General features: G+C 43.3%; 1 protein-coding gene across 1 annotated transcript in view; it reads right to left on the bottom strand.

Moving 5' to 3' along the window:
• Positions 1-23,704, bottom strand: part of LOC147678063 (extracellular calcium-sensing receptor-like) — a 39,961-nt gene that overhangs the window by 4,063 nt on the left and 12,194 nt on the right. Inside the window, exons 3-4 of the mRNA XM_086945614.1 lie at positions 20,886-20,990; positions 1,175-1,978 (exon numbers count right to left, since the gene is read on the bottom strand). Coding sequence (XP_086801740.1) covers positions 1,175-1,978; positions 20,886-20,990 — 909 coding nt within the window. The remainder of the gene's footprint in view (positions 1-1,174; positions 1,979-20,885; positions 20,991-23,704) is intronic.

Raw genomic sequence — 23,704 nt, 5'->3', positions numbered from 1 at the left:
TATTGAGAGCCAGTGCAGTACACGTAGTCCCTTAGACACCCACTGCCATTTTGGAATGTCCAAAGTAAGCCTGGCCAACGTGTTCTGAACCACCTGCAGTTTGGCTTGGGTGCTATTGTTGATCTCTAAATACAGAATATCACCAAGGCCACTTGTTTCCATTTCGAGAGGGGGATGAAGGGAAACATTTGCCTCAACATTATAATATGGCAGAAGCATGTTGATGCAATGAGGTTGGAATGCCAGTCTAAAGAGAACTTGTGCAATGCCTTACATTCTTCAGCCCTCATGTCCATTTTCTTTCTTTAATGAGCATTTGAGCAGAGCTGATCAGTGGAAACCACAGAATATTGCTGCGCTACAAAACATTTTTGATTTTTGTGTAAAAAGTGAGCATGTTCCAGTATTAAAGTCTCGGCTTAGGAAGGATTTGAGGTTAAGGATACCTTTGCTATTTACAAACATAAGCATGCTGACCACTTTGCCCATAAGGGAATATTGTGTTTATTATAGTGGGTCTAAAAGGAATTGTTATCCTAAGATACTTTATTTTATGTTGCGTGATCAAGACTCTCGGAATAGTCCTTGTCAACTGCAAGCCACTTATAAGACTGGTACCAAAAGATGAGACTCTTACAGTGCTAGATGACTTTTAAAGCCTTCTGAGTGATATTACTGAGCAAGTTAAACTTCCAGGATTTCACTTTTTGTAAGGTGCAAATTCTTCCTTTTAGGAGACATGAAAAAATACTGATGGATCCCAGCTTGGAAGCCTTTTTATAATCTAGTTTTCCCCACCAAACATGCTATGACATCTTGGATGGATTACTATGTTTGCTTCACCTTAGTACACATAATATCAAAAGATCAAATTCGCAAAGGTATTGTCCCTTGATAGATGTAACTTCCTCTTGCAAATTCAGAGGTTCAACTGGAGGGAGTCACACCTTCCCATAGACAATTAATTGTTAAAATAGCCCACTGTAAGACCTAGGTCATCTGGGAGAGTCTGACTTTCTGTAATACTGGCAACATTTTGAGCTTATTCACGGACAATATGTTTGCAATGCTAAAACCTGGTAGTAACCTTGTTTAACCAATTCGTTTTAAAGTGTGTATCTTGTCAGTCCTTCTTAAAAGTAGTAAGTTTAATTAAAATCATGTAAATTCTCACCTGCCAGGGCTTAAAGTGAGACCTGTCTGCACAGCTTCTGTTCCGGAACGGTCCCTCTCCATTGATGCAGGTGCGCAAATTATGCAGTCCATGAGCAACTGCAAAGGCAGCTTTATAAGATGTTGCTGGATTACTGATTGCTGTCTCATCAAGAAGTGGCATATTAATCCTCGTTTCATTCTCTGTATTGTGACAGTCATTGCTATCTGTAAAGGTTTGGTTTGACTCATCTTTTGGCCACCTGCAACCAAAGGCATTCTCCCAGAAAGCCCTTAGGAAGATGTTGGTAGGGGCGATTGAGGGCCGGAGACGAAGCATGAAATCTGGAAACCCTGGCAGAGAACTCTTCTTGATTGCTATTAGTAGGCAGCCATTAATAAAATTTATATCCATAGGGACCCATGCATCACTTCCAATCCAAACTCTTCCTGTGAGATTACGTTGTCTCACCTCCTTCATGAGAGGAACCGTGGAATCCCAATTGGAAAAAACCACAATGGCCTTGGCACTAGATTCCTTGATCATCTGGATAATTTGATTAATTTTCCTCTGGGAGAACAATGCAGGGAGCCTTTCGTAGAAAGCAGCACATACTGAAAACTTAGCCAACTCATCAATAAGGAGCTGGCTACCAAGTTGGCCATAGTCAGTATCTTCAGCCAAAACACCAACCCACGTCCACCCCAGCAGACCGATGAGATTGGCCAGCACACGGGACTGATATTCATCACTAGGGACGGTGCGCAGGAAGGAGGGGAAGTGCTGTTTGTCACTAAGTAGAGAGACAGTGGATCCATAGCTGATCTGAAAAGAAAGGAAACACATATAAAAACTGTTAAAATTTACATTTACTTCAGTTTTAGAATATTCCCTCAAAATGGTTGAATGCAAGAAAAAAAGCTGATTCCACTGTATTACCCCTGATACATATCAGAGGTGATTCAACCTTTGAAGCTCATGACTTTAAAGTGCTAATTCATTAGCCTGCTTGGGAGGATGGAGGTGTGACCTCCTTCCTGCCCAAGCTTTTGTTTCTAAGTCCTGGGAGTGATCACACTGCTTGGGAGAAGGTCAGAATACTGCCTTGGCAGCTGTTGGGAAATGGACAAATCTGAAAGGTCATCCTAAACTTTTTGTTGTCCTCCTCCTCTTTTTCTGATTTTGTTTTTGTTGGATTTAGGACTCTGAGGACTTTACCACTGCTAACCACTTCTAAAGTGAATGTGCTCTCTTCTCTAAACATGGTAAAAGTGACTCATACCCAATGGACCTATTTAATTTACTGCCTAGTGCCCAGTAAAGTGCACTACATTTGGCCAGGGCCTGTAAATTAAATGCTACTAGTGGGCTTGCAGCACTGATTGTGCTACTCACTCAAGCAGCACTTTAAACATGTCTTAGGCCTGCCACTGCAGAGCTTGTGTGTACAGTGTACACTGCCATGTCAATCTAGCAAGTTAAATCTATCAGAATAAAGGGTAGACTACACAACTTCTCTTACACACAATCAACAATTTTCAATTGTTGTGCTCAATGGCAAAATGTTGGCGTGCAGGTTTGACACATGCTCTGTCTCAGTAGCACAAATGTGAATTAATTCCAAATATGTCTAGTGCATCGTCACGCACTTGTTCAAACCTCACTATCATGTGGACAATACTAGCAAGAAACAATCCAATGCTCATACAAGTAATTCTTTTCATCCATTTTATTCTAGTAATCCTTCATAAATTAAAGTTCACGCAGAGGCAACGTGATTCGAAACATTTAATGCTCATGGAATGCCTATCCAGGCTTTTTCCAAAAGCAGGTTAGATCACATCTCATCTCGGGTAATCATGCAAAAAATTCAACCAATGCATTTCGGTCATCGAACCCTTCCTCAGCGATAACTGTACTTTAATAAAAACTCATCTGGTTTTTATACATTTCCAGTTATAATAGTAAACATCACCTACAAGTCATGTTAAAACTAATTATTACCACCAAGTTCGTGCCCATTTCAAACCAAAGTTATTGGCTGAAAAGACTAAAAGACTAAACCAAAACTTGTGCAATGCTGATGATGTCTACAGTTGCACTAAAACCGAATTGAACTCTTTGCTTAACTGAACCACTATACAAAAACACATGTGAACCTGACACCGACTTCAAAGTGCAACAAATATATAAATTGATTCTACAACAACTCTGTACCATGGCCGACAGCAAGAACGCTTTTTATGAAGTCAGTGAAATAAGCAAAGTTGTGCACGCTTTATCTGATGTCAGTGAAACCAGCAAAGTTGGGCAAGTGTTTAAAATGATCATGAAAAGTGCCCATTGTGAAAGTTGCAAGTGTAACTACTTAAAATCGTCCGCAAAATTAAAAAAATGCCGTAAAGTTTAAGCACACCATGTGACCTTTGAATGTCACTCATGGAATAAATACATGAAACAAAAATAAAACTACTGCTAAAAGAAAGCTCTAAATGATTATAAAAATTGGAGGGCATTTTTACAACAATAGTGACTCAGTGCGTGACGCAAGACATTGACTCACTTTCAAAGCACACAGCACACAGATGTGACATATTTTCAAGAATATGTTGCATCTATGTGCTTACCCCTGCGCTGGAGCACAAACTGCTGCCATGCGCCGGTGCAGGCACCCTTACACCATGCTGCTGGCCTTGTTGTGGTGAAAAACAACGTTGGGGTTTTTCAATGCAAGGACATGTAAAGTGCACATGCCCTGCTTTTTAAAACTGTGCATCCTGCGCTACTAGCCTTTAAGGCCTACATTAGGGGTGATGTATATTGTAGAAGGGAAAGATTAGTCTTGACAAAAGGTTTATTTTGCTAGGTCAAAATGGTTGTTTAAACTATTTTTCAGGCTACAGTGGCAGGCCTAGACATGTTTTACAAGGTCACTTCAGTAAGTGGTGCATTGAGGGCTGGAGTCCACTTGTTTAATTTAATTTACATGCCCTGGGTCCTTTTAGTGGCATTAATGTTTTTTAGGCACTTATAGGTAACTTAAATATGCCAATTAGGTGTGCACCAATTTTACCATGTCTGGAAGGGAGAGCACACTTTTTTTTACCACTGGTTATCAGGAGTAAAGTGTGCAGAGCCCTAATGAAAACAAAATATAGGGTAGTAAATCAAAAATCTAGTTTAATTCAAGCAAGGGCTCAGAAGTGGTTAACCCAGGATATAAAATGTCTGTAAAGATGTTAGCCTTAGTCTCAACTGAAACCAGAATCAATTCCAGGACCCAATTCGCCTGTCGGACTAAAACTGCAAATGATACATTCTCTTCCATAGGTGGTCAAACTGGTGAGTCCAACCCTTTATCGAGTAGGTTTGAAACCCACTGACCTCTTGTAAGTCCATACAAAAAGCTTGTTGTAATGTTTAATCTGCCCTCCCACCATTATCATCTCCCTCTGGGGGTGTACCTTGTTCAGAGCCCAAAAGATGTTGGTACCTCTGCTGTTTCGTCAGCCTCAGTAGAGGCATTGGTACAAAGTCAGTCTGTATGATGAAGGCTTGTGCTTTTGAAATTTCATAGCGCAACATTGATTAAGATTGGGCTGAAGTCAGTTTGGGGTAAGACGCAGAAGCAGTAACAGATGCTCATCTGATCCGGTTTTCAGTACCAACATCACCGAGGAATGGCCTGGCGCAGGTCCACCAGCTTGTGAAGATGTATGTACTGGAGTTGGCATTTTTTATTTTATTTTTTTATTTTATTTAATGCGATTTTCTATAGCGCGAACATTACCCGAAGGTGATAGAGCGCTTTACAAAAGAACCAGTTGCGATACATAAGGACTTAGGATTACATGAGTTAAATAAAAGATACAAACAGGAAGAAAAAAATTACAAATGTTCAATTGTAAAGTCACACAGGGAAGAGATACAAATAGGAAAAATGGCAAATGTACAAGTTGTAAAGTCACTCAAGGAAGAGATACAAATGGATAAACTCTAAGAATCACATAGGAATGGGAGTGAGTACAAAGGTCCACTACACATACTAGTGGTTAGAGTTATCTCTATATACAGATATATACAAATAGTAGATTTTCTCAGGATTCGTTTTTACCAGTGATTCGACTTGGACAAGTATATATCACATATTTACAGAGTGAAAAGAGAAATAAAAAATAATAAAAATTTTTTTTTAAATAAAAAGGGGTAGAGAGCGGTATGAGGGGGAGAAGAGTTGGAGGCTGAGATTGGTGAGAGGAGAGAGGGGGACCTGAGGGGGAGAAAGAGATAAGGCAATCCAGCGTAAGTGAAATGTATGCAGGTCAGCAGAATGGATTCCAAGGGACCAAAGGAAAGGACAAGAATCAACAAAATGGCGGACCCGGGTCGTGGGCATCGATGGACACAATCTCAACAAGGCAAGATGCACCCAGGGCAAGAGCGACAACAGGAGAGGGTCCAAAAATGGTAGGGTGCACACGAGTTCCAGTCCAAAAGTTACGAGGGCCAAGTCCAAAGAAAACCAGGGAGCCGACCCAACGGAGGAAGAACAAGAGGGGAAAAGGAGCCACAAATTCAAAAGGAGGAGCATCTACAGTATTTGCACCTCCTTTCACCACTGCTGCACACACATGATCCCTGGTCTAAATGCTCCTACGCTCCTGTACTGGGCACCACAGTCCACCCGTGTCATGAGCTGGAGGGGTTTTAAAACAAATCCCCAGGTCTCCACCCAGCTTTCATGCTCGACAAAAAGCTGATGTCTATCTTGGCTCTCTCAAGGGGGTGTTAGCGGATTCGTCATATGTAGGGGGTGAGCGCTGTAATTAAAATCCTCTCCCGGGTGTGTAACATGTCCCGCCCGTCCGCTGTGGCTACGGACCTCCTTCCACACACTACGGTTGGGCCACACCGGCGGATGGAGGCTGCAGATCCGGCGATCACGGGCAGCCCCCGCTGCGGACGCCCGCCGGGGAAGATGAAAGGGCAGCAGGGGGCCTGATCCTGATGTTGTGGCCCCGCATTGTTGCCTCATAATGTGGGTCTGTTTCAAGTTCAAGTTCAAGTTCAGGAATTTGTATAGCGCACTACTCACCCAGAGGGTCTCAAGGCGCTTGAGGGAGGGGGTGTATTATTTGTAGAATAGCCAGGTTTTAAGTTCCTTTCTGAATGAAATGTGGTTCTGTGTGAGGCAGAGGTGAGTGGGGAGAGAATTCCAGGTCTTAGCCGCCAGGTAGGAGAAGGATCTTCCTCCCATGGTGGATTTTTGGATGCGCGGAACTGCGGCGAGAGCTTGATTGGAGGATCTTAGTTGTCGGGTGGGTGTGTAGAAGGACAGTTGCGTGTTGAGGCATTCGGGTCCTATTTTGTAGAGGGCTTTGTGTGCGTGGGTGAGGAGACAGAACTTTATTCTCTTTTTGACGGGAAGCCAGTGGAGGTCTTTCAGGTGGCCGGTAATGTGAGCTTGGCGAGGGATGTCTAGTATGAGTCTGGCTGATGCATTTTGTATGCGTTGGAGATTTTTGTGTAATTTGGCTGTGGTTCCGGCGTAGAGGGTGTTTCCATAGTCGAGTCGGCTAGTGATCAGTGCGTGGGTGACCGTCTTTCTTGTTTCGGTGGGGATCCAACAGAAGATTTTCTTGAGCATACGAAGTACGTTGAAGCAGGAGGATGAGACGGCGTTGACTTGTCTGGTCATCGAGAGGGAGGAGTCTAGGATGAAGCCTAGGTTACGTGCGTGGTCTGTGGGTATGGGTGCTGTGCCCAGGGCCGATGGCCACCATGAGTCGTCCCAGGCAGAGGGGGATGACCCTAGGATGAGGACTTCCATTTTGTCTGACTTAAGTTTTAGGCGGCTGTTTTTCATCCATTCGGCTACTTCTTTCATGCCTTCATGAAGATTGGTTTTGGCGGTGCTGGGGTCTTTGGTGAGGGAGAGGATCAGCTGGGTGTCGTCAGCGTAGAAGATGATGTTGAGGCTGTGTTGTCGCGCGATGGATGCGAGAGGACTCATGTAAACGTTGAAGAGGGTGGGACTGAGTGACGATCCTTGTGAAATGAAATGAAATGAAATGAGATTTGATTTATAAAGTGCATGGCTGCCCGAAAGCGTCCCAGATGACTTCGGTGGCCTCTGATTTGAATGGGGGGAGTCAGACTCTCTGGGTTCTCCCGGCGAGGAACGAGATGATCCAGTCCAAGGCTTTTCCTTGTATTCCGACGTCGTTGAGGCGTTGTATGAGAGTGCTATGACAGACTGTGTCGAAGGCGGCGGATAGGTCTAGTAGGATGAGGGCAACTGTTTCTCCGTTGTCCAGTAGTGATCGGATGTCGTCTGTTGCTGAAAATGAGGGCGGTTTTGGTGCTGTGTTTGGCTCGGAAGCCGGATTGTGATGGGTCGAGAGAGTTGTTGGATTCAAGGAAGGTGGCGAGCTGGCTATTGACGGCTTTCTCAATGACTTTGGCAGGGAATGGGAGGAGGGAAATGGGGCGGTAGTTCTTGAGTTCCGAGGGGTCTGCTGTGGGTTTCTTCAGGAGAGCGCTGAGTTTGGCGTGTTTCCAGCTATCTGGGAAGGTAGCGGAGTTGAAGGAGCAGTTGATGACATCACAGAGATGGGGTGCGATGATGGAATCTGCTTTGTTGAAGATGTGGTGAGGACAGGGGTCTGTTGGCGAGCCTGAATGGATGGAGCTCATTAGGCGGATGGTGTCATCAGTGGTGATTGGGTTCCAGGTGCTCAGGTTGCTAGAGGGCGATTTAGATTCGGAGGCGGGTGGAGTGGACTGTTCTTTGGAAATGTTCTCAAAGCTGTTATGTATGTCGGCGATTTTGTTGTAGAAGAAAGAGGATAACGAATCGCAGAGGTCTTGGGAGGGAGTAATGTCGTTTGAGGCTGCGGTGGAGTTGGTAAATTCTTTTACGATGTTGAAAAGTTCCTTGCTATTAAGGGCGTTGTTGTCGAGTCGATCCTTTAATGCTGCTTTCTTGGTGGATCGGATCAATTGGTGGTGTTTGCGGGTGGATGCTTTGAAGGAGGCCAGGTTGTCAGTGGTTGGGTTTTTTTTCTCCATGTTTTCTCGAGAGTACGGCAACGTTTCTTGGATTTTTTAAGGTCGTCGTTGAACCAAGGGGCCTTTTTACTACCCTGTTTGGTTTGGTGGTTTTTCAGAGGTGCTAATTCGTCAGCGCTGTGAGTAATCCATTGTTTGAGTTTGGTGGCAGCTTCGGTTGGGTCCGATGAGAGGGTGTGGGGGTTTTGGTTGAGCGATGTGATGAGTTGGTCGGTGGTGAATTTGTTCCAGTTTCTTCGGGGAATGGGTTGTGGGGGGTTGTGGATCGTGGTAGTTTTGTAGCTGAAGTGAACACAGCTGTGGTCCGTCCAATGGAGAGCTGTGGTGTGATCGAAGGAGATGTGTTTGCAGGAGGTGAAGATGGAGTCGAGCGTATGTCCGGCTACATGGGTGGGGGTGTTAACGAGTTGTTTGAGTCCAAGATTAGCTAGGTTGTCCAGAAGGGTGGTGGTGTTGCTGTCATTTTTCTTTTCTAGATGGAAGTTGAAGTCTCCCTGTAGAATGTAGTTCTCGGAGGGGAGGGCATGTGGTCTGATGAAGTCAGTGATGTCTTCGTTGAATTGTTTACGGGTTCCTGGTGGTCTGTAGATGAGGGTGCCTCTAAGTGTGGTCCTGGGGTCGGTGTGGATCTGGAAGTGAAGGTGTTCGGCGGTAGCGAGGTTATCGTCGAAGCTGGTCGTGATTCTGATGGTGTTCTTATGGACGATGGCGATGCCTCCTCCTGTTTGGTTGGTGCGGTCTTTTCGGATGATCTTGTAGGTGTCCGGGATGGCTATGGCAATGTCGGGTGCTGATGATGCGGTCATCCATGTTTCTGTAAGGAAGGCGATGTCTGGTGACGCAGTGTCGAGTAGGTCTCAGAGTTCAGTGGCGTGTCTGTGGACCGAGCGGGTGTTCAGCAGGATGCACTTCAGGTGGTTAGAGTCGGAGTTGTGTTTGGAGCTCGTAGATTTTGTGTGGGTCTTGAGGCAGGCGAACTTGCAGGAGTGGCAGGTGAAGGGACCGTGGGTACGTCCTGGGGCAGCTTCATAGCAGTGTGGTGTGCGTCCGGGGTTAAGGGCTAGGAGGGTGGCGACGTCATATGATATGCGAGAGGAATGCGGTTTGCGGGGGACAGGGGGTATGGCGCTGGGCGCAGTACAGGCGCGGACAGGCATAGACGGGCTTACCTTTGGCGCACCTTCGGCGCGCATGGGGCGCGACCGCTGCGCGTGAACGCTGCACGCAAATGCATCTGTCATATGTGGATAGTGGAAGGAGGGGCGAGGCAGGGTCAGCTGGGAGGCAGGCGCGGGGTGGAGCTACGGGCTAGGGAGCACAACAAACAACAAAATGGCTGCAAGTGGGATAAATCGAAACTGGGCGAGCCTGGGGGACAGACAGAGGCACAATGGGGCATACAGTACTTTGCTGATACAATGCGGACACAACAATGCGCAGATTAAATTATGCAACACTCAGAATGGTAAACGCACAACGCACAATGCACTATAAATGGAAAACGTGCAATGCAGGCAGCAGCAGTGATGCGGGGGAATGATCGCGCTGATGACTTAGCTGTAAGGCGCTACGATATTGCAGGACAGCTTTCAAGCGCTCTCAGGTCACAGAGTCACCAAAGCCTTGGGAGTGTGGGGGAGCGACCTCTTCTGAGCTAGTCAGGAGAGTCACGGCGAGGGGGTGGTGGGGCAGAGCAACAACTATCTGTGGGAGGCAGGGTCAGCTCGGAGGCGGGCGCGGGGTGGAGCTACGGGCTAGGAAGCACAACAAACAACAAAATGGCTGCAAGTGGGATAAATCGAAACTGGGCGAGCCTGGGGGACAGACAGAGGCACAATGGGGCATGTTTCCCTGCAGCCCCCCCACTTCTACCTCCATTTCACCTCGGGCGCCATCTTGAGGATTGAAATGGAGCCTGGGGTGGACAACCAGGGGGAACTCTATTAAATGTAATGGCCATGACTTCTTGTTATGTTTGGTGACGTAGAACTTAATTTCTGATCCTGTATCTTTGGGGGCATGAAGGCAATCTTATTGCACAACTACGAGCCATGCACCGTACTGAAACACTAGAGATGCACATTTTCCAAGTCCAATACTGACAAATATTTTCTACAGTCACAGCATGGTTTGAAAAGTGTAATTTTAGGAGGAGATATTGTAGCCTAGTACAATGGATTTTGTTTTTGGAGTCGTGGGTAGGCTGACTAATTTGAGAGTGGAGCTCCAGATCTGAGTCCGAAGGTACAGAAATAATGGAACTGATATGAGCATGGAGGGTTGGTGCTTATATGCTGCACCACTTTGTCACTTCTTTGATGGCGCAGCGCTAGCGCGGAGCATCACTGCACCATCTAGTTTTTCACAAAAGCATTGCTAGAAAACATTTCCTGATTCAGTCTGGTGCCTCATAAGTAGGTGATGAATCTGCAGTTAGAAGTAACCATCAAAGCAATATTTGCTGAAAACATTTTATTAATGTTATTCTTATTTTAATACAAACTTTTCTTTTTAACTTTTATGTTTTGTTGTTAAGGTAAGCATACATATCATACATCAGAAGAATGATGAGGGGAAAAAACTATTCCTAATAAATATATTGTCTAAGGACAAATCTCCAACACATGTTTCACAATAGAAATCACTTCATCAGGGCCTAGTTAACAGTTTCAGTAGTCCAGTAAATCATTCAATCCAGATTTTCAAAGAAAGTGTCCGTTATTGCAGTGATGCACTGAAGTGTTAAATTAAAGGCTGTTCTAGTATAACAAGAATATTGTAGAACAGCACTGTGCAAGAGCATACCACCTCACATTGAAAACCTTTTCACAGCAGTATCATCACCCCTTCCACATTTGGTTGGACCCAAAACAAAGTACTGCCCCTGAAACAGTTTTGGTCTTAAGTGGGTTAAGCCTATTGGTAAAAAATATGTTTTCTATAAAATACAAATATCTCCTCCCATGGCAGTACGTTTATTCAAGACCACCAGGTTCTTTAACAGGAAAATAAATCCCATATTATTGAAGCTAATCAGCTTGACCATTGGACTTGGCCAGAAATCTCACTCCTCCCAGCTGCTGTTCACTATGGTGCATGTATGGTTCCTCTAGTCTCAGATCCGTATGTAAGGGTGCTGCTTATTTGGTGCAGACCTTACTAACTGCCAGCTTCAGCCATGCAAGAAAAAGTAGAATTAGAAATATCCTTCTCTACCAGCTCACTCTTGGGTGTGCCTTACCACGTTTTTACCCCTTCTTGGCAACTTCCATTCTTCCAATACCCATTCCTCTAATTCTCGCCACCTGATCTTTCGATAGTTCACTTCTTCAGGTTCACGGTGACCAGTCGGTCAAGGTGCAGCTATTTTTATTGCTACTTGTGTCAGAGGCTCTTCTAATGTCCATTTTTCATGTTTTTGGCTGGTTGCTTTGTCATATTTAGCTCCACAATTGTTCCTCCTCTTTCCTAGCTATGCCTTTGTCTGCACACTTGTATTTCATGTCTTGCTTATTACGGTTTTCCATCTTTCTCTTTGGGCTCTGGTGGAACCTTTAATTGTCACTTCCATTTCAGGACTTTTGGTGTCTTTCTCCTATATGGTGAAATTCAGTATGGCCGGTGCCAGACTATACCCACCTATAGATCAGCCAGAATGGCTGGTCCACCTATACAATATACTTAGGCTTTCCTGTTTTCAGTTTCTATTTTGGGTAAATTCTGGTAGGGTTTTTTCAGTTTTTTCAATACCTTAAAAAAACAGTGGTTATCAGTGGTTACACATTTTCGTGCCATTAAAAACAATAGAAACAGTGTTTTTCTGGGGTTTATGGAATTTTAATTTAATTTTAATTATTGCCTGCTTTCTGCACTGATAGTGCATGTGTATAGGTAGCGTATGCACAGGGTATATGAGGTCCAAATAAATTTTTACTGCACCAGAATGGACTACAAAGTTAATAGCATTCTTCATTAACTCTGAAGATTGTAAAGATGCTTTCAGCATACCATCTAGCACGTGACAAGGATCTCCTAAAGGGAAGCACTTCAGCTCAAGTATCGATTTTGACAGACCATGATACAACTTTTTCATATACTTAACTGAATTGCTGCAAATACAAACAATATTTCTCAAATCTTTTTTGAACTTGGAAGGAATTTTTTTCAGCAACATTCCAAGAGTACTGTGTTCCAGGTTTGCCAAACGCCTGGTGTAATGTTTTCACCACTATCTCAGATGCTTGGTGACAACATTCTTTTCACATATACCTGTCACTACATCTTGCATTGTATGTTTCAAGACTGGGGTGTTTGGCAATTCACTTACAATCAATACTGAATCACTAGAAAGGGAGTTGATGTATCAAAGGATTTCACCCATTCTCCTTCGGTGGGTAATTGTGATGGTACATATTTTGAAAGAGTCTTATGAAACCAGACATTTTACCTATTAGTGAAATTAAATGTAGCCAACATTTTAAATCTGATTTTCATACTTCCCGATTCTCTACAGTTTATAAAATAACGAAATAAGACCTAAGCATGATTCTAAACACTGCTTCTTTAGAACAAAGACCACAAATTTGAAAAAAGCAGAAGGAAGAAGAGAAAAGGTTTTCGCAACATCCTTAAACAACAAAACTCAAGCAGAATAATGTTAGCCCCGTCTTTCTTGATGCTACCTTGTATAACAAATTACATTGTATTGGCCCCTTCAGGAAGATATACAAATGACTCTTTCACTTATCTTTTCCTTTCTATGAATGGCACTTAGTTTGTGGTTGCAAAGGGGTTTTTTCAGTGTTTATATGTTTACACCAGTGGTGGCTATTTTCCTTACAGTGGTGTTTTATAAGTTATTATAGGTTTAAACCTAAAACCAGATAGTCTAAATATACTGCATTATACATTCTCTTCCATTGGAGGTCTAAGTGGTGAGTCCAACCCTGTATCGGGTATGTGTCAAACCCAGTGGCCTCCTGTAAGTCCATACAAAAACTGTTGTTAACCATAAGAGTAGAAGATCATTTATACAATGTTTTCTGGTTGTTAAGAAAGTCTGTAACCGGCTGGAAGGAGTGGCTTCTTTACAAAGTCGCAGCAGAAAGATCCTGGTATAACAAAATTCTGTGAGCTGTGCAAATATATTTTCCAATATCCGATGCTATTGTCATGATTTTCTCCTTGGCTTCGAAACAATGGAGCATTGTGAGAATGGCCTTTGCATTATTCATGCAATAGGTGGGACCCACACATCTATGCTTTATGTCCATCACTTTCATGTCTGAGGAGACTGATCCTAGCTGTCCACTGAAGATCTTCTGGACAAACTCAATGTAGTCTCCTGCTCTGGGTAGTACTCCTTAAATTCTAATGTTACTTCTCCTTGAGAATGTTTTCAAGTCATCTAGATTCCCCTTGAGGAATCATTTCTTTTATTCTACTACAATGATCTGTCTAATAAAGTTCAGCTACTGAGATCTGCTGTCTCATGTTTCCTTCAGTAAGAACAAAAAAAAATTCAGAAAGAGTCTGTGTTTGCCTTGACATCTTGGTCTTTTTCAGAACTTCTGCTTTATAGGAGGTGAAGGCATTGTGCAGTCACTGAAACAAAGCCTCCATAGAATATCTTGGGATGTGGATCTCTGTCTGTTCACTAATGAAATCGGGATCCACCACTGTGCTGTTCCAGTCTTTGCCTCATCTGTTTGTTTAATGTTTCTGTGACTGAAACTTTGCCAGCAGATATTTTAACAAATGTGTTATTTCCTCTCCTTTGAAGTCTCCATGCGGATACCCCCTCGCTTAGTCATTGACGTCTGATGTTCAATGAGCCAAAGGCCAGCCCTGTCTTGGTTTTGTATGTCTATTTGTTTTACTTCCTCCATTCATCCTTTGATGTTGCTTTATTGCCTGCTTTCATCACCCAAGTATCGGTCTCCTGTTTGGGTCTTTTCATACTATTCTGCTCCGTTAGGCCCAGTTCCATTTCCTCTTGCTCTCAGTGCATCAGTGGCTGGCCTCTTACTTCTTTGTTCAATATTTGGCATCCACGTGTGGGGAATTGACTCACACTGCGCAGGGTCTCCCATCTCACTAGGCATAAATCACTCCATTCTGTATCCTGGAACCAGCCGCTTCAATATTCCACATCATAAAATTCTTGCACTTCGTGTCGGTAGTCCTGAATTAAAAAAGATTTCCCACTATGTCTTCTGTGAAACTCCTGGTCACAAATTGTGCAAGTGGACTTTCTTACATTCACCTTTTTCCACTCTTGGTTGAGTGAACAAATATCAGACAAGTGGCTTCTTGGGCAGGTGTTCTGCTCTTCTGGAAGAGTATAGAAATTCCACAACCCCTTCATCTTGTTCTTCATGTGCAGAATATGGTAGTTGCCATCTGCAGACCACTGATGGAGCAAGGTTTCATATGTACCGAAACTTGCTTGGACTCAGTCCTAAGCATGGGCGAATTTTGCGAATCTCGCGTTCGCGAATTTTGCGGATTTGCGAACTCGCAATCCGCAAAATCCGCGAATTCTCGCGAATTTGAGGATTTTTTTTTGGTGTTTGCGTGGGTTTCTGCCAGTTCGCGAGGGTTTTGTACAATGTCGCAAATTGCGAACTTACCTGTCGGGTCGCAAGTTTCGCGAACTTGTTGTTTCTACGTGTCCAGCCTGTTTGGGACACTCTTCTTCATCACTGCCACTCTCTGTCACCACTGCCACTCTCTGACTACTCATGCCACCCTCTGGCCCACCCATGCCACCCTCTGTTTCATCACAGCACCCTCTGGTTGTCCAGTCAGTGTACATTATTGTGGCAACGCAAGCACACCTTCCCTGCCTCAAGTGACCTGAATTAATTTGGGGCTGATTAATGTGTCACAGAATATTTTTTTAGCTGGCACCTGCTTCCTTAGTGCTTCCTGATTAGTGATCTTTTGCACTTGCTAAGTGCTTTCATTGTTGCAAAATTAGTTACATTACCTGCCCTGCCCCAACTGACAATAATGAATTAGGGGCTGATTAATGGATTTGAACTTCCAGCCTGGCTCCTGCTTGTCTCCCTTAGCTGTAATTCAGGACCTTTGTGGCATATGTGTAACTATTCTGAGGTTCAGAGCAGGGTCACATAATAGTTGCAACTGGCAACTGAACTCTGGAGGGGCCCCTCAGGAAGCACTACAGGAAATGGCTACTAATGATGAGCCTGAACTTTTGAACCTGGTAAGTAGTTTCAGTTTTGCTAAGATCGTATTTCTGCAATTTTGCACTTATTCGCGGGGCGCGAAGTTGTACTGGGAAGCCGCGAACTCACGAGAACAGTGCGAGCAAAATCCGCTGCTCGCGGATTTGCGGATTTTGCGGGAGATTCGCGAATCTCGCGGATTGCGAATTTACCGAAAATCCGCAAAATCCGCGAGCGAAACGGATTTTCCGCCCATGCTTACTCAGTCCTCTCAAAATAACCTATAACTAATTAATCAACATGTTTTGGGTTATTAACAAATGCAATACACAACATTTCTAGCATCTAGGGGAAGCTTGACAATGTGCTTTTACTAACAGTAACCCGAGTGTCATAAAATGGCCGCAGAGGACGCGGGAACCCTTCTGCACATGCGCCTGCCACATCTACGTGGTGTGACGTATCTTTTGCTTGGGTGGTAAATTCCTGCTTCTTCGCACTAATGCCAAGATGGCCGCTTCATGCTTACTCATACTAAAGCACATGCTGCTGCTTGTATTAAACTTGTTCGTTCTGCTTAACTATTAATGCTATAGGTAAAATAAAGTAATGGGGTTAGAGTAGAGATAAGTGGTATGCAGTGCATTCATTTATTTTTGTATTCTAATATGCTTTTCTTTGATTTTGTTATTAGCTCGTATTTGAGCCTGAAGGGTGACTAGAATCGTCATATTGAATTTACTCTGCGCATGTGCTAGGAGCACTGAAAGACCTCGAGCAGTGGCATTGAAACCTTGCCAAAGACTGTCTTACTTGCGATGCGCCTGAGAACCTCACCCCATGACCTGGGAAAAGGAACACAACTTGCAAATTTGTTAAACATTGTATACTAAAATGAAATAATATTTGCTGGCTGGAATAAAATTCATGGGTAAGTAAATTATGGGCGGGAACTTGATCAATATAAGTCAATGAAAATTACCTCATCTTAGCATGGTGTGATGACCTCTCCTCGTCTTTCTGACCAATCACTGAAGGGAAACACATAGATTTGCAACATTTAGGGGTGGTACATTGCCCAGAAAATAGTATAACTAAGGTAGGCTTAGTTAGTTCAGTTGTCCGACTTGTCACAGACCTGTCACTGACCTAACATATGCTGAAGGAGAATCGAGAGCAGAGGTGCTGGCGGAGCACTCTGTCAGAAGAATCAGGGTGTGCTGAGGGAGAAGTATCGATTACCCAGTCAGGGTACCTGATTGCTAGAGAGTGGGGTGTGATGCTGGTGTTGCACTTAGCTGAGGTCACCTGTCCTGATCTGCACCTGTTCTGTCCCGTTGGCCCCTGATTAGTCAGGAGCCCTTTTCTTTGCCCCAGCCCGTGGCCAGGATTGGTCCTCGCACCATTCTAGGTAAATATAATTCATGTGGTATGTCCTTGTGCTATTTCCCTTACTCACCCTTGCCAGGTACCAATGTCTAAAGGTGTTACTATAATTTTTTACAAACTTTACGTCTTTTTGATTATTATCTTATTTGTAAAATTTATGGTCACTGTATTGTGGCCGCTGACTCAACAAAACTTGCATAGATAAAGTGTTTAAAACTTCTCCCGAGTCTGTGATTATTTTAGGAAAGGTAAATGATTAAATTGCTACCTATTATGCTAGCTCCCTTTTCGATCCCTAGGACTTATAGCATAGGTGACAAAGGTTTGGTAAGTCATGGTGTACAGGTATAAGTCCTAAGAAATTATATCCTGATAGGCAGTAAGTAGAAGCAGGATTACAGGTTCAAAAGTGTGAATGTTTATGGCCCCTTGTGAGTATGATATATTGAGCTGGTAATCCCGCGCGCCATCACCACTCCCTCTTCATTTCTGCTGCTTAGTGTCATATATAATGTATCTGGTTTGCAATGTTCTGCTGTGAGCAGAGTGCAGCAGAAAATAGTGCTCATGTGGAAGTCGAATTCCGATTTTCTGTAGGAAGTGGGCTTCTTGAATATGTGAAGCTTTTCACCAAAACACACCACTCCTTTTTTTTATGTTTCAGGATTCGCGGTTCCTTTACAGATCCACCACAAAACTCAAAACTATATAACCGAAAGTCTTTTTTCTGAGTTCACAGCTCTTGTGCAATCTCAGAGGTGGGAATTTGTTTCAAAGTTCAAAAAATCTAACATGAGTTTTTGGAGTCTCATACATTTTTAAACCGTTGTGTTTAGTATGAAAATGAATTGCAATATACTGTTTGAAGGTTAGGGTTATCTTGCTATATTCCCTTGTATAATGGGTCTAGCAATTATCTTTTACCCAGTTACGGGCTGAATAAATGTTGATTAGTTTCTATGAAACTAGCCTCATTTACTATGCATGAGGATTCTTACCATCATATCTTAATCCCTTGCACATGATGTACATAACAAGATTAACATACTCTGTATAAAAGTCATTGCTATCTTCATCCTCGGGGGATAGGGCTACTTTGCATAATTAAAATTATTGATTAAGGTTGTTTTACATAATCACATTCATAAACATACTGATTTGGGAAAAACCCCTGGCATACCTTTTGGTATGAAAGAACCACACTCCCACTAAGTTGAAGAGGAGGCACTTCTACTGTGACACAGAGGTCCCTGCACACTGAAGCTTCAAAACGCAGTGGTCTGGCACCCTGTGAGTGGTGTCCAACTCAAGACCAAGACAGGGTTCTTAATTTTCTCTAATCAGATAATGGGGCTGGCTCTTTCCTAGGGGATTCTTGGCTTTACACCCACATTAACTTACGTACACTTAGGCAGGGTACGCATCGTAGGAGTACGCAAAGGTTTCTGTTTTTATAAATGCCTGCATATATTCATTGCTTTAGCACCTTGGTAGAAATGTACCTACTGTTCACTCTTTTGGTGCTTGTAATCTCATACATTTGCTTCTGTTTACTGATTGTTGCAGCACATATGTTTTATACTAGAATGACGCTGGTTCAATAAATACTTATTGAAACGTCCCTATTGTGTATTCTGTGTATCTCTGAGAATAAGTGAGCATGAGTGACTGAGCGAAAAGTAGCATACTATTTCCACGATCTTTGAGGGGTCAGCGTTGTCATGTTCAATGGTTGCCAGAAACTATTTGCTCCTCGGTGAGGTTAGGAGGGGCTTATGGTGGCATTGTGAGCTAGCTGGTCTTTAGGCTGACAAATCCTGCGGGGATGTCTGGAATCAGTCTTGACACCAAGTCCTCAGTTTATGTTGTCCAACAAATGCTCAGATCCTATATTTTTAGGAACTAGACAACAATCTAACTTCAACTAAAACCTCAGATGTAAGGCTACATTTATTTTTTTCCATGTTTTAAGCCTTGTGTAATTTACAGTACCTGAATGTAAACAGCAAATCCAGGGTATGCCAGATCCACCCATGCCTTTTCCTAGTCTACATAGAAGATCCACAGATCCTTGTGTACTTTTAAAAAGGTTTATTGGTTCCACAGAATATTTTGCTCCACAGCAAAGGAGATTATACATTGATTTCGCTATGCTTTATTTTTTGTGGCAGCATAATGTTTTCTTCTTAAAAAATTAATTAACTTCTGCACAAGACGATCGGACTGAAACTTATCCATACAAAAAGAGGCAAAAAGTAAAAGAACTGGAAATTGATCAGACTGAGGGTACCAACTCCCCGCCTGAATTGAGTGTGTGGAAGCTGATCACTGTTCCACCTGGTGAGAAAAGATAAATATTGAAAAACGTTAATTGCCCTCTCTGTTAGAACAAGCTGAACAGGGGTAACTCAAGGAAGTACAGCTTAGGTTCTACGTCAATGCATAAGCATCTTAATGCGCGTCATGAACAGCAATTCATTCCTAAGAAATTTAAGATAAACTGTCTTGCCAAAGATGCTTGTACATCTTCTGCATCCATTTCATATGCCATCCGTGCTGAAGATCGATTGCCTGAACAAATTATACAGGAAGAGCAGGAAGCCATTGTTCCCTGCTATTAAACTGTGGTATTGCATTGTGTGGTTTGCAGCAAGGTACCCTCCTCTGGTAACTAGAACCTGGATACTCGGCTGAAGAAAATTAAAATAATACCAGAAGACTTTGAAATTGTGCCCTTTTTGACGTTACAGCAGGCTTTTTTTTTCTATTGTCGTATTTACAAGTTGCCACTACCTACAGATAGCTACACTTTTCCGACGTAAATGTGGATTTTTAAGATTGCCACTTCAGTTAACTGGGCTTAACGAGAATGAGATGCAAGGTGGATGTTCCCTTGCAAAAACTGCTTCTAATCCCCCTTCATGATATTTACAATGAAATTCCCATATTGTGATAACCCAACAAATATGCCGCTATGTCCAGGTTTTTAAGACCACAAAATAGCTGGTCTTAAAATTGCTGGTCTTAAAATTGGTGCAAACACTTGGGGCCTCATCTCAGAGGTTTTGGTGCCGGACAGCGCCATAAAGAATGTTGCTGCGCTCCGACAAAACAAAAGGGAAGGAATATGCACTGTCAATAAAATAGAGCGCATTCCTGAGCCTCATTCATGAAAAGTGTTGCATTGCTGCAAGAAAACAGCGTTGCAACACTTTTCATTGCACCCTCCTTGCGACCCCATGGTTGCGCCGTATTCAATGTGCGGCACTCCATGTCACAATCAATGACAGATACGCTTGGAATCCTGACGTATCTGGCAGCGCTAAAGTCATTATTTGCTACTGTTGTGTTGCAAGCATGAAGCAACTCCAGCATTGCATGGGGCCAGCCTATCCCTATGGCACTGTGTCACCCTTACGCCTGCCATGAGGCAGGCTTAAGGTTTTGACACAGTTGTGTCCTAGAAGTGTCGCAGTGAAATCTGAAAGACTTCACTGCACCAATCCTACAAGGCTTTGTTGCGTGGGAATGCCCACCCTGCATACATCATACCAGACACAGGTATAATGTGGCAAAGGGCTTTACAAGGTCACGCATATGCCTAGATTTGTCACTTTATGAATGTGGTTCAAGATTCAAGATTCATGCTGCAAGTACGTCGAGAAAATGATGCACCAGCAGCGTTAAACTGTCGGAAGTGACTCAGGATTAAGCCCCCCTGTCTTTTTCCCCTACGATTGCGCACTACGCAAGCATCATTACACCATTGTGCAATTGAAGACCAAGTCAATGACCTGAAAATGACTGCAATTGTCCTAGAGGACATATTGGAAGATTTTGAAGGTCGCTCACAAAAATTAACCTCCACATAATATGCGTCCTTGAAAGATCGAAGGTCCTGCTGTGGATCCCTTAGTGGAAGATCTTATCCTCAAACAATTACAACCCAGGGGCCTCTCCAATTATTTCTCTGATGAGTGAACCCCTCGAGTCTCAGGTACCACGCTGAAGCCAGGGATACCTCTGTGTCCTATATTAGCTCACATCGCGACAAGGACATCATAATATAGACTGCTCACACTGCCGCCCCAATCCACTTTGAAAATGTCATAGTCACCTTCTTCGTGGACTTCACCCAATGAGTTCAGCGACTGCACCGCAGCTTCCTTGAAGTCAAATGGGCCCTGAGAGATCGTGAAATAAAGTACTCAATGATCTACCATGCAAAATTCTGAGTTGTACAGACAGAAAACCCTCCTACTTTACAGCACCCAATAAGGTTTGGGATTTTTTGGATGGTTGCAGGGGGGCGGGTGGTGCTGGTTATCGATCTAAGCCGGGATAACAACAACAATATTCCGCTGCCTGGGACAAAGCACAGGAATCGGGAAACAAGTGATGGCGATAAATCTTTGCTCGACAATTACCGTCTTGCATATTGGTTCCACAATGCAACTAGTTTGATCTATGACTCACAGATCAAAAACAACTGCTGGTTCTGAAACTGGTATTGTATATGCTGGAGGCCTTCCTCATGCAGGTACTGGCAACTGAATCCATGCCCCACAGTGGGTCATGATGAATGGCAATATCAATTGATGTGTTGGCAAATACCTTTAGTAACAGTTTCTCCTTTCTTTTCTGTCTCAGTATAGGTGGGGCAAATGGGTGAATAATTGGCAACAACCACCGCCCCCTGAAGTTTGTACTATGGGCAAAGAGTATTAAGTCCGCCATGCAAAGAGGCTCGGAGGGGGGTTCAAATTGGGTTATCTGTTAACTGTTTTGTTTTATTAATGTTGCAATTCTATGATGATAATGTTCTAGCGTGGACCAGCAGCTGTATCATCACTCTATACTCTCGTCCGACTCTTGGCCCATCTGGCCATCAGGTGGGGTCCCACCCCACTCCCTAATTGAAGACATTCAAAACCACGACAGTGGTTTCACAATTCATTGCACTATCCCACTCAAATAACTTATGGCTCCGCATCTGAGCTCAGAATTCAACCTTACCCAATGCTTTTGCCCATCATGCATTAATGGCAGACACATTAGGGACCCTTAACTTTAAAATAATTCCCTGGAATGTCAACAGGATGTGAGACAAGATAAAGAGAGGAGTTGTACTGCAATATCTTAAGAGACACTCCCTTGACATGGTCTTAATTCAAGAGACACACCTAAAGGGTAAAACCTAGTGTATGCTTGACAGGTGGGGATCTAAAATGGTTGCCAATGCAGGATACTTGACAGGATCACATGGAGTTGGTATCCTAGAGTGTAAGTCACTACCACTCACTGTATAAAACACTTGTCCTGACACTCACGGGTGATTTGTATCTCTCAGGAAAATGGGAGGGTCGGACTGTTAACATTATCTCTGGGTATGTTCCCCCAAGGGTCCACGAAGTGGCTTTTGCTGATCTAAGTGTGCTCCGCCTTTGCCTTCCAGATGGTGAACTGCTGTTGGGAGGGGACTTTGAAGCTGGCCTTTGTGACCAATGCCCTCCAGCAAACCACTGGCTAACTTCTTGGGGGTCCTGGGTCTTGTCGATCCATGGCTCACCTACAACCCCACAATACATATTCCATTTGGGAGTTCAAGGTAGCTTCTCAAGAATATATTACACTTTTACTTTATCCCACCAAGCCCCTTATTTCAGACAGGTGCATTACCTTGCCATGGGCATTTAAGATAATTTCCCAGTCTGGGCGTTCTATGGTTTTCCTGTTTGAGACAGTCCTGTGCATATTGTGCTTAGCTCCTGGTACCTGAAGGTCCCAGGTATTCGCATGATCTGTAGTCTCGGCCCAGTCCCTATGGGAGGTAAATAAGGTAGTTATAAGGGGATAAGGTTTATCATTGATAGCGGATACAAAAAGAACAGCGTGCCCATCTGGAAACACTGGAACTAGAGATTCTTGAGTATGAGACTCAGCACACTGAAGAATGACAAGGGGATTTATACCACACCTTGAGTCTGAAACAGAGGGAGGATAAAGACACTGCTACAGAAGCTACTAGGGCCAATCCCGGAGTATCACACACAGCCTACTTGAGGTGGGAGATGGAGCCGGTAAGCTCTTGGCATGGCTGGATAGAAAGGAGAGTGCAAAATGGTGGGCACTTGAGGCACAGGGCGAAGGGGGAAAGTGAATTAAGGACAGGCATGGAATTGCTGATACCTTTGTTACTTATTACAAACACCTCTATGCCCAGACACAAACTACCACTGCTTAAGAATCATTTGAATTACTGACTGACATACCCCTTCCCTGCCTCTCACACTCAAATAAAGAGATTCTAGAACAAAAAACAGCAGAAGCCGAGATAATACAGGCAATTTTTTACTTTAATCCCAGCAAAGCAGTGAGCCCTAATGGCATACCAGAAAAGCTCTAGATTCAAGATTTTTATTTAATTTCATGTAGACCTCTACTGAGGTCAACAAATAGTTAAAATACAATTTAATATTCTTTATAAAACCAGTTATAATGTATCTATTTTAAAAGATTTTCAAGAAACTCTTTAAAAAAGGAAACAAATTATGACAATCATATTAATTAGATGGCTTTTTATTGAGCATTATAAGACCTTGTACTGTGGATATATTATATCTTAAACAGATGGGCTTTAAATACCAATGTCTGCCTCTCCCAGAGTTGAGTTTGGGCATACAAACAGTACATGTAATAAATTATGCACTCCTCCATTACACAAATTGCATATACCTGTAGCATTGTCAGTTATTCCAATTCATTGTAAACTCTTTTAACGGTACATTCCCTAGCCGCATTAGGATAATACAGCGCGAACCCTGTGACTAAAGTAAAACGTAAATATCCTTGCTGAGATTTATATTCTACAGTTTCTGCCTACGGAGCGTACTGTTTT

This window comes from Lissotriton vulgaris, chromosome 12 (genome assembly GCF_964263255.1).
Source record: "Lissotriton vulgaris chromosome 12, aLisVul1.2, whole genome shotgun sequence".
In the NCBI taxonomy this organism is placed as follows: Eukaryota; Metazoa; Chordata; class Amphibia; order Caudata; family Salamandridae; genus Lissotriton; species Lissotriton vulgaris.
The sequence above is the reverse complement of the archived record's forward strand: the minus strand, read 5'-3'. Positions and strand labels throughout refer to the sequence as shown.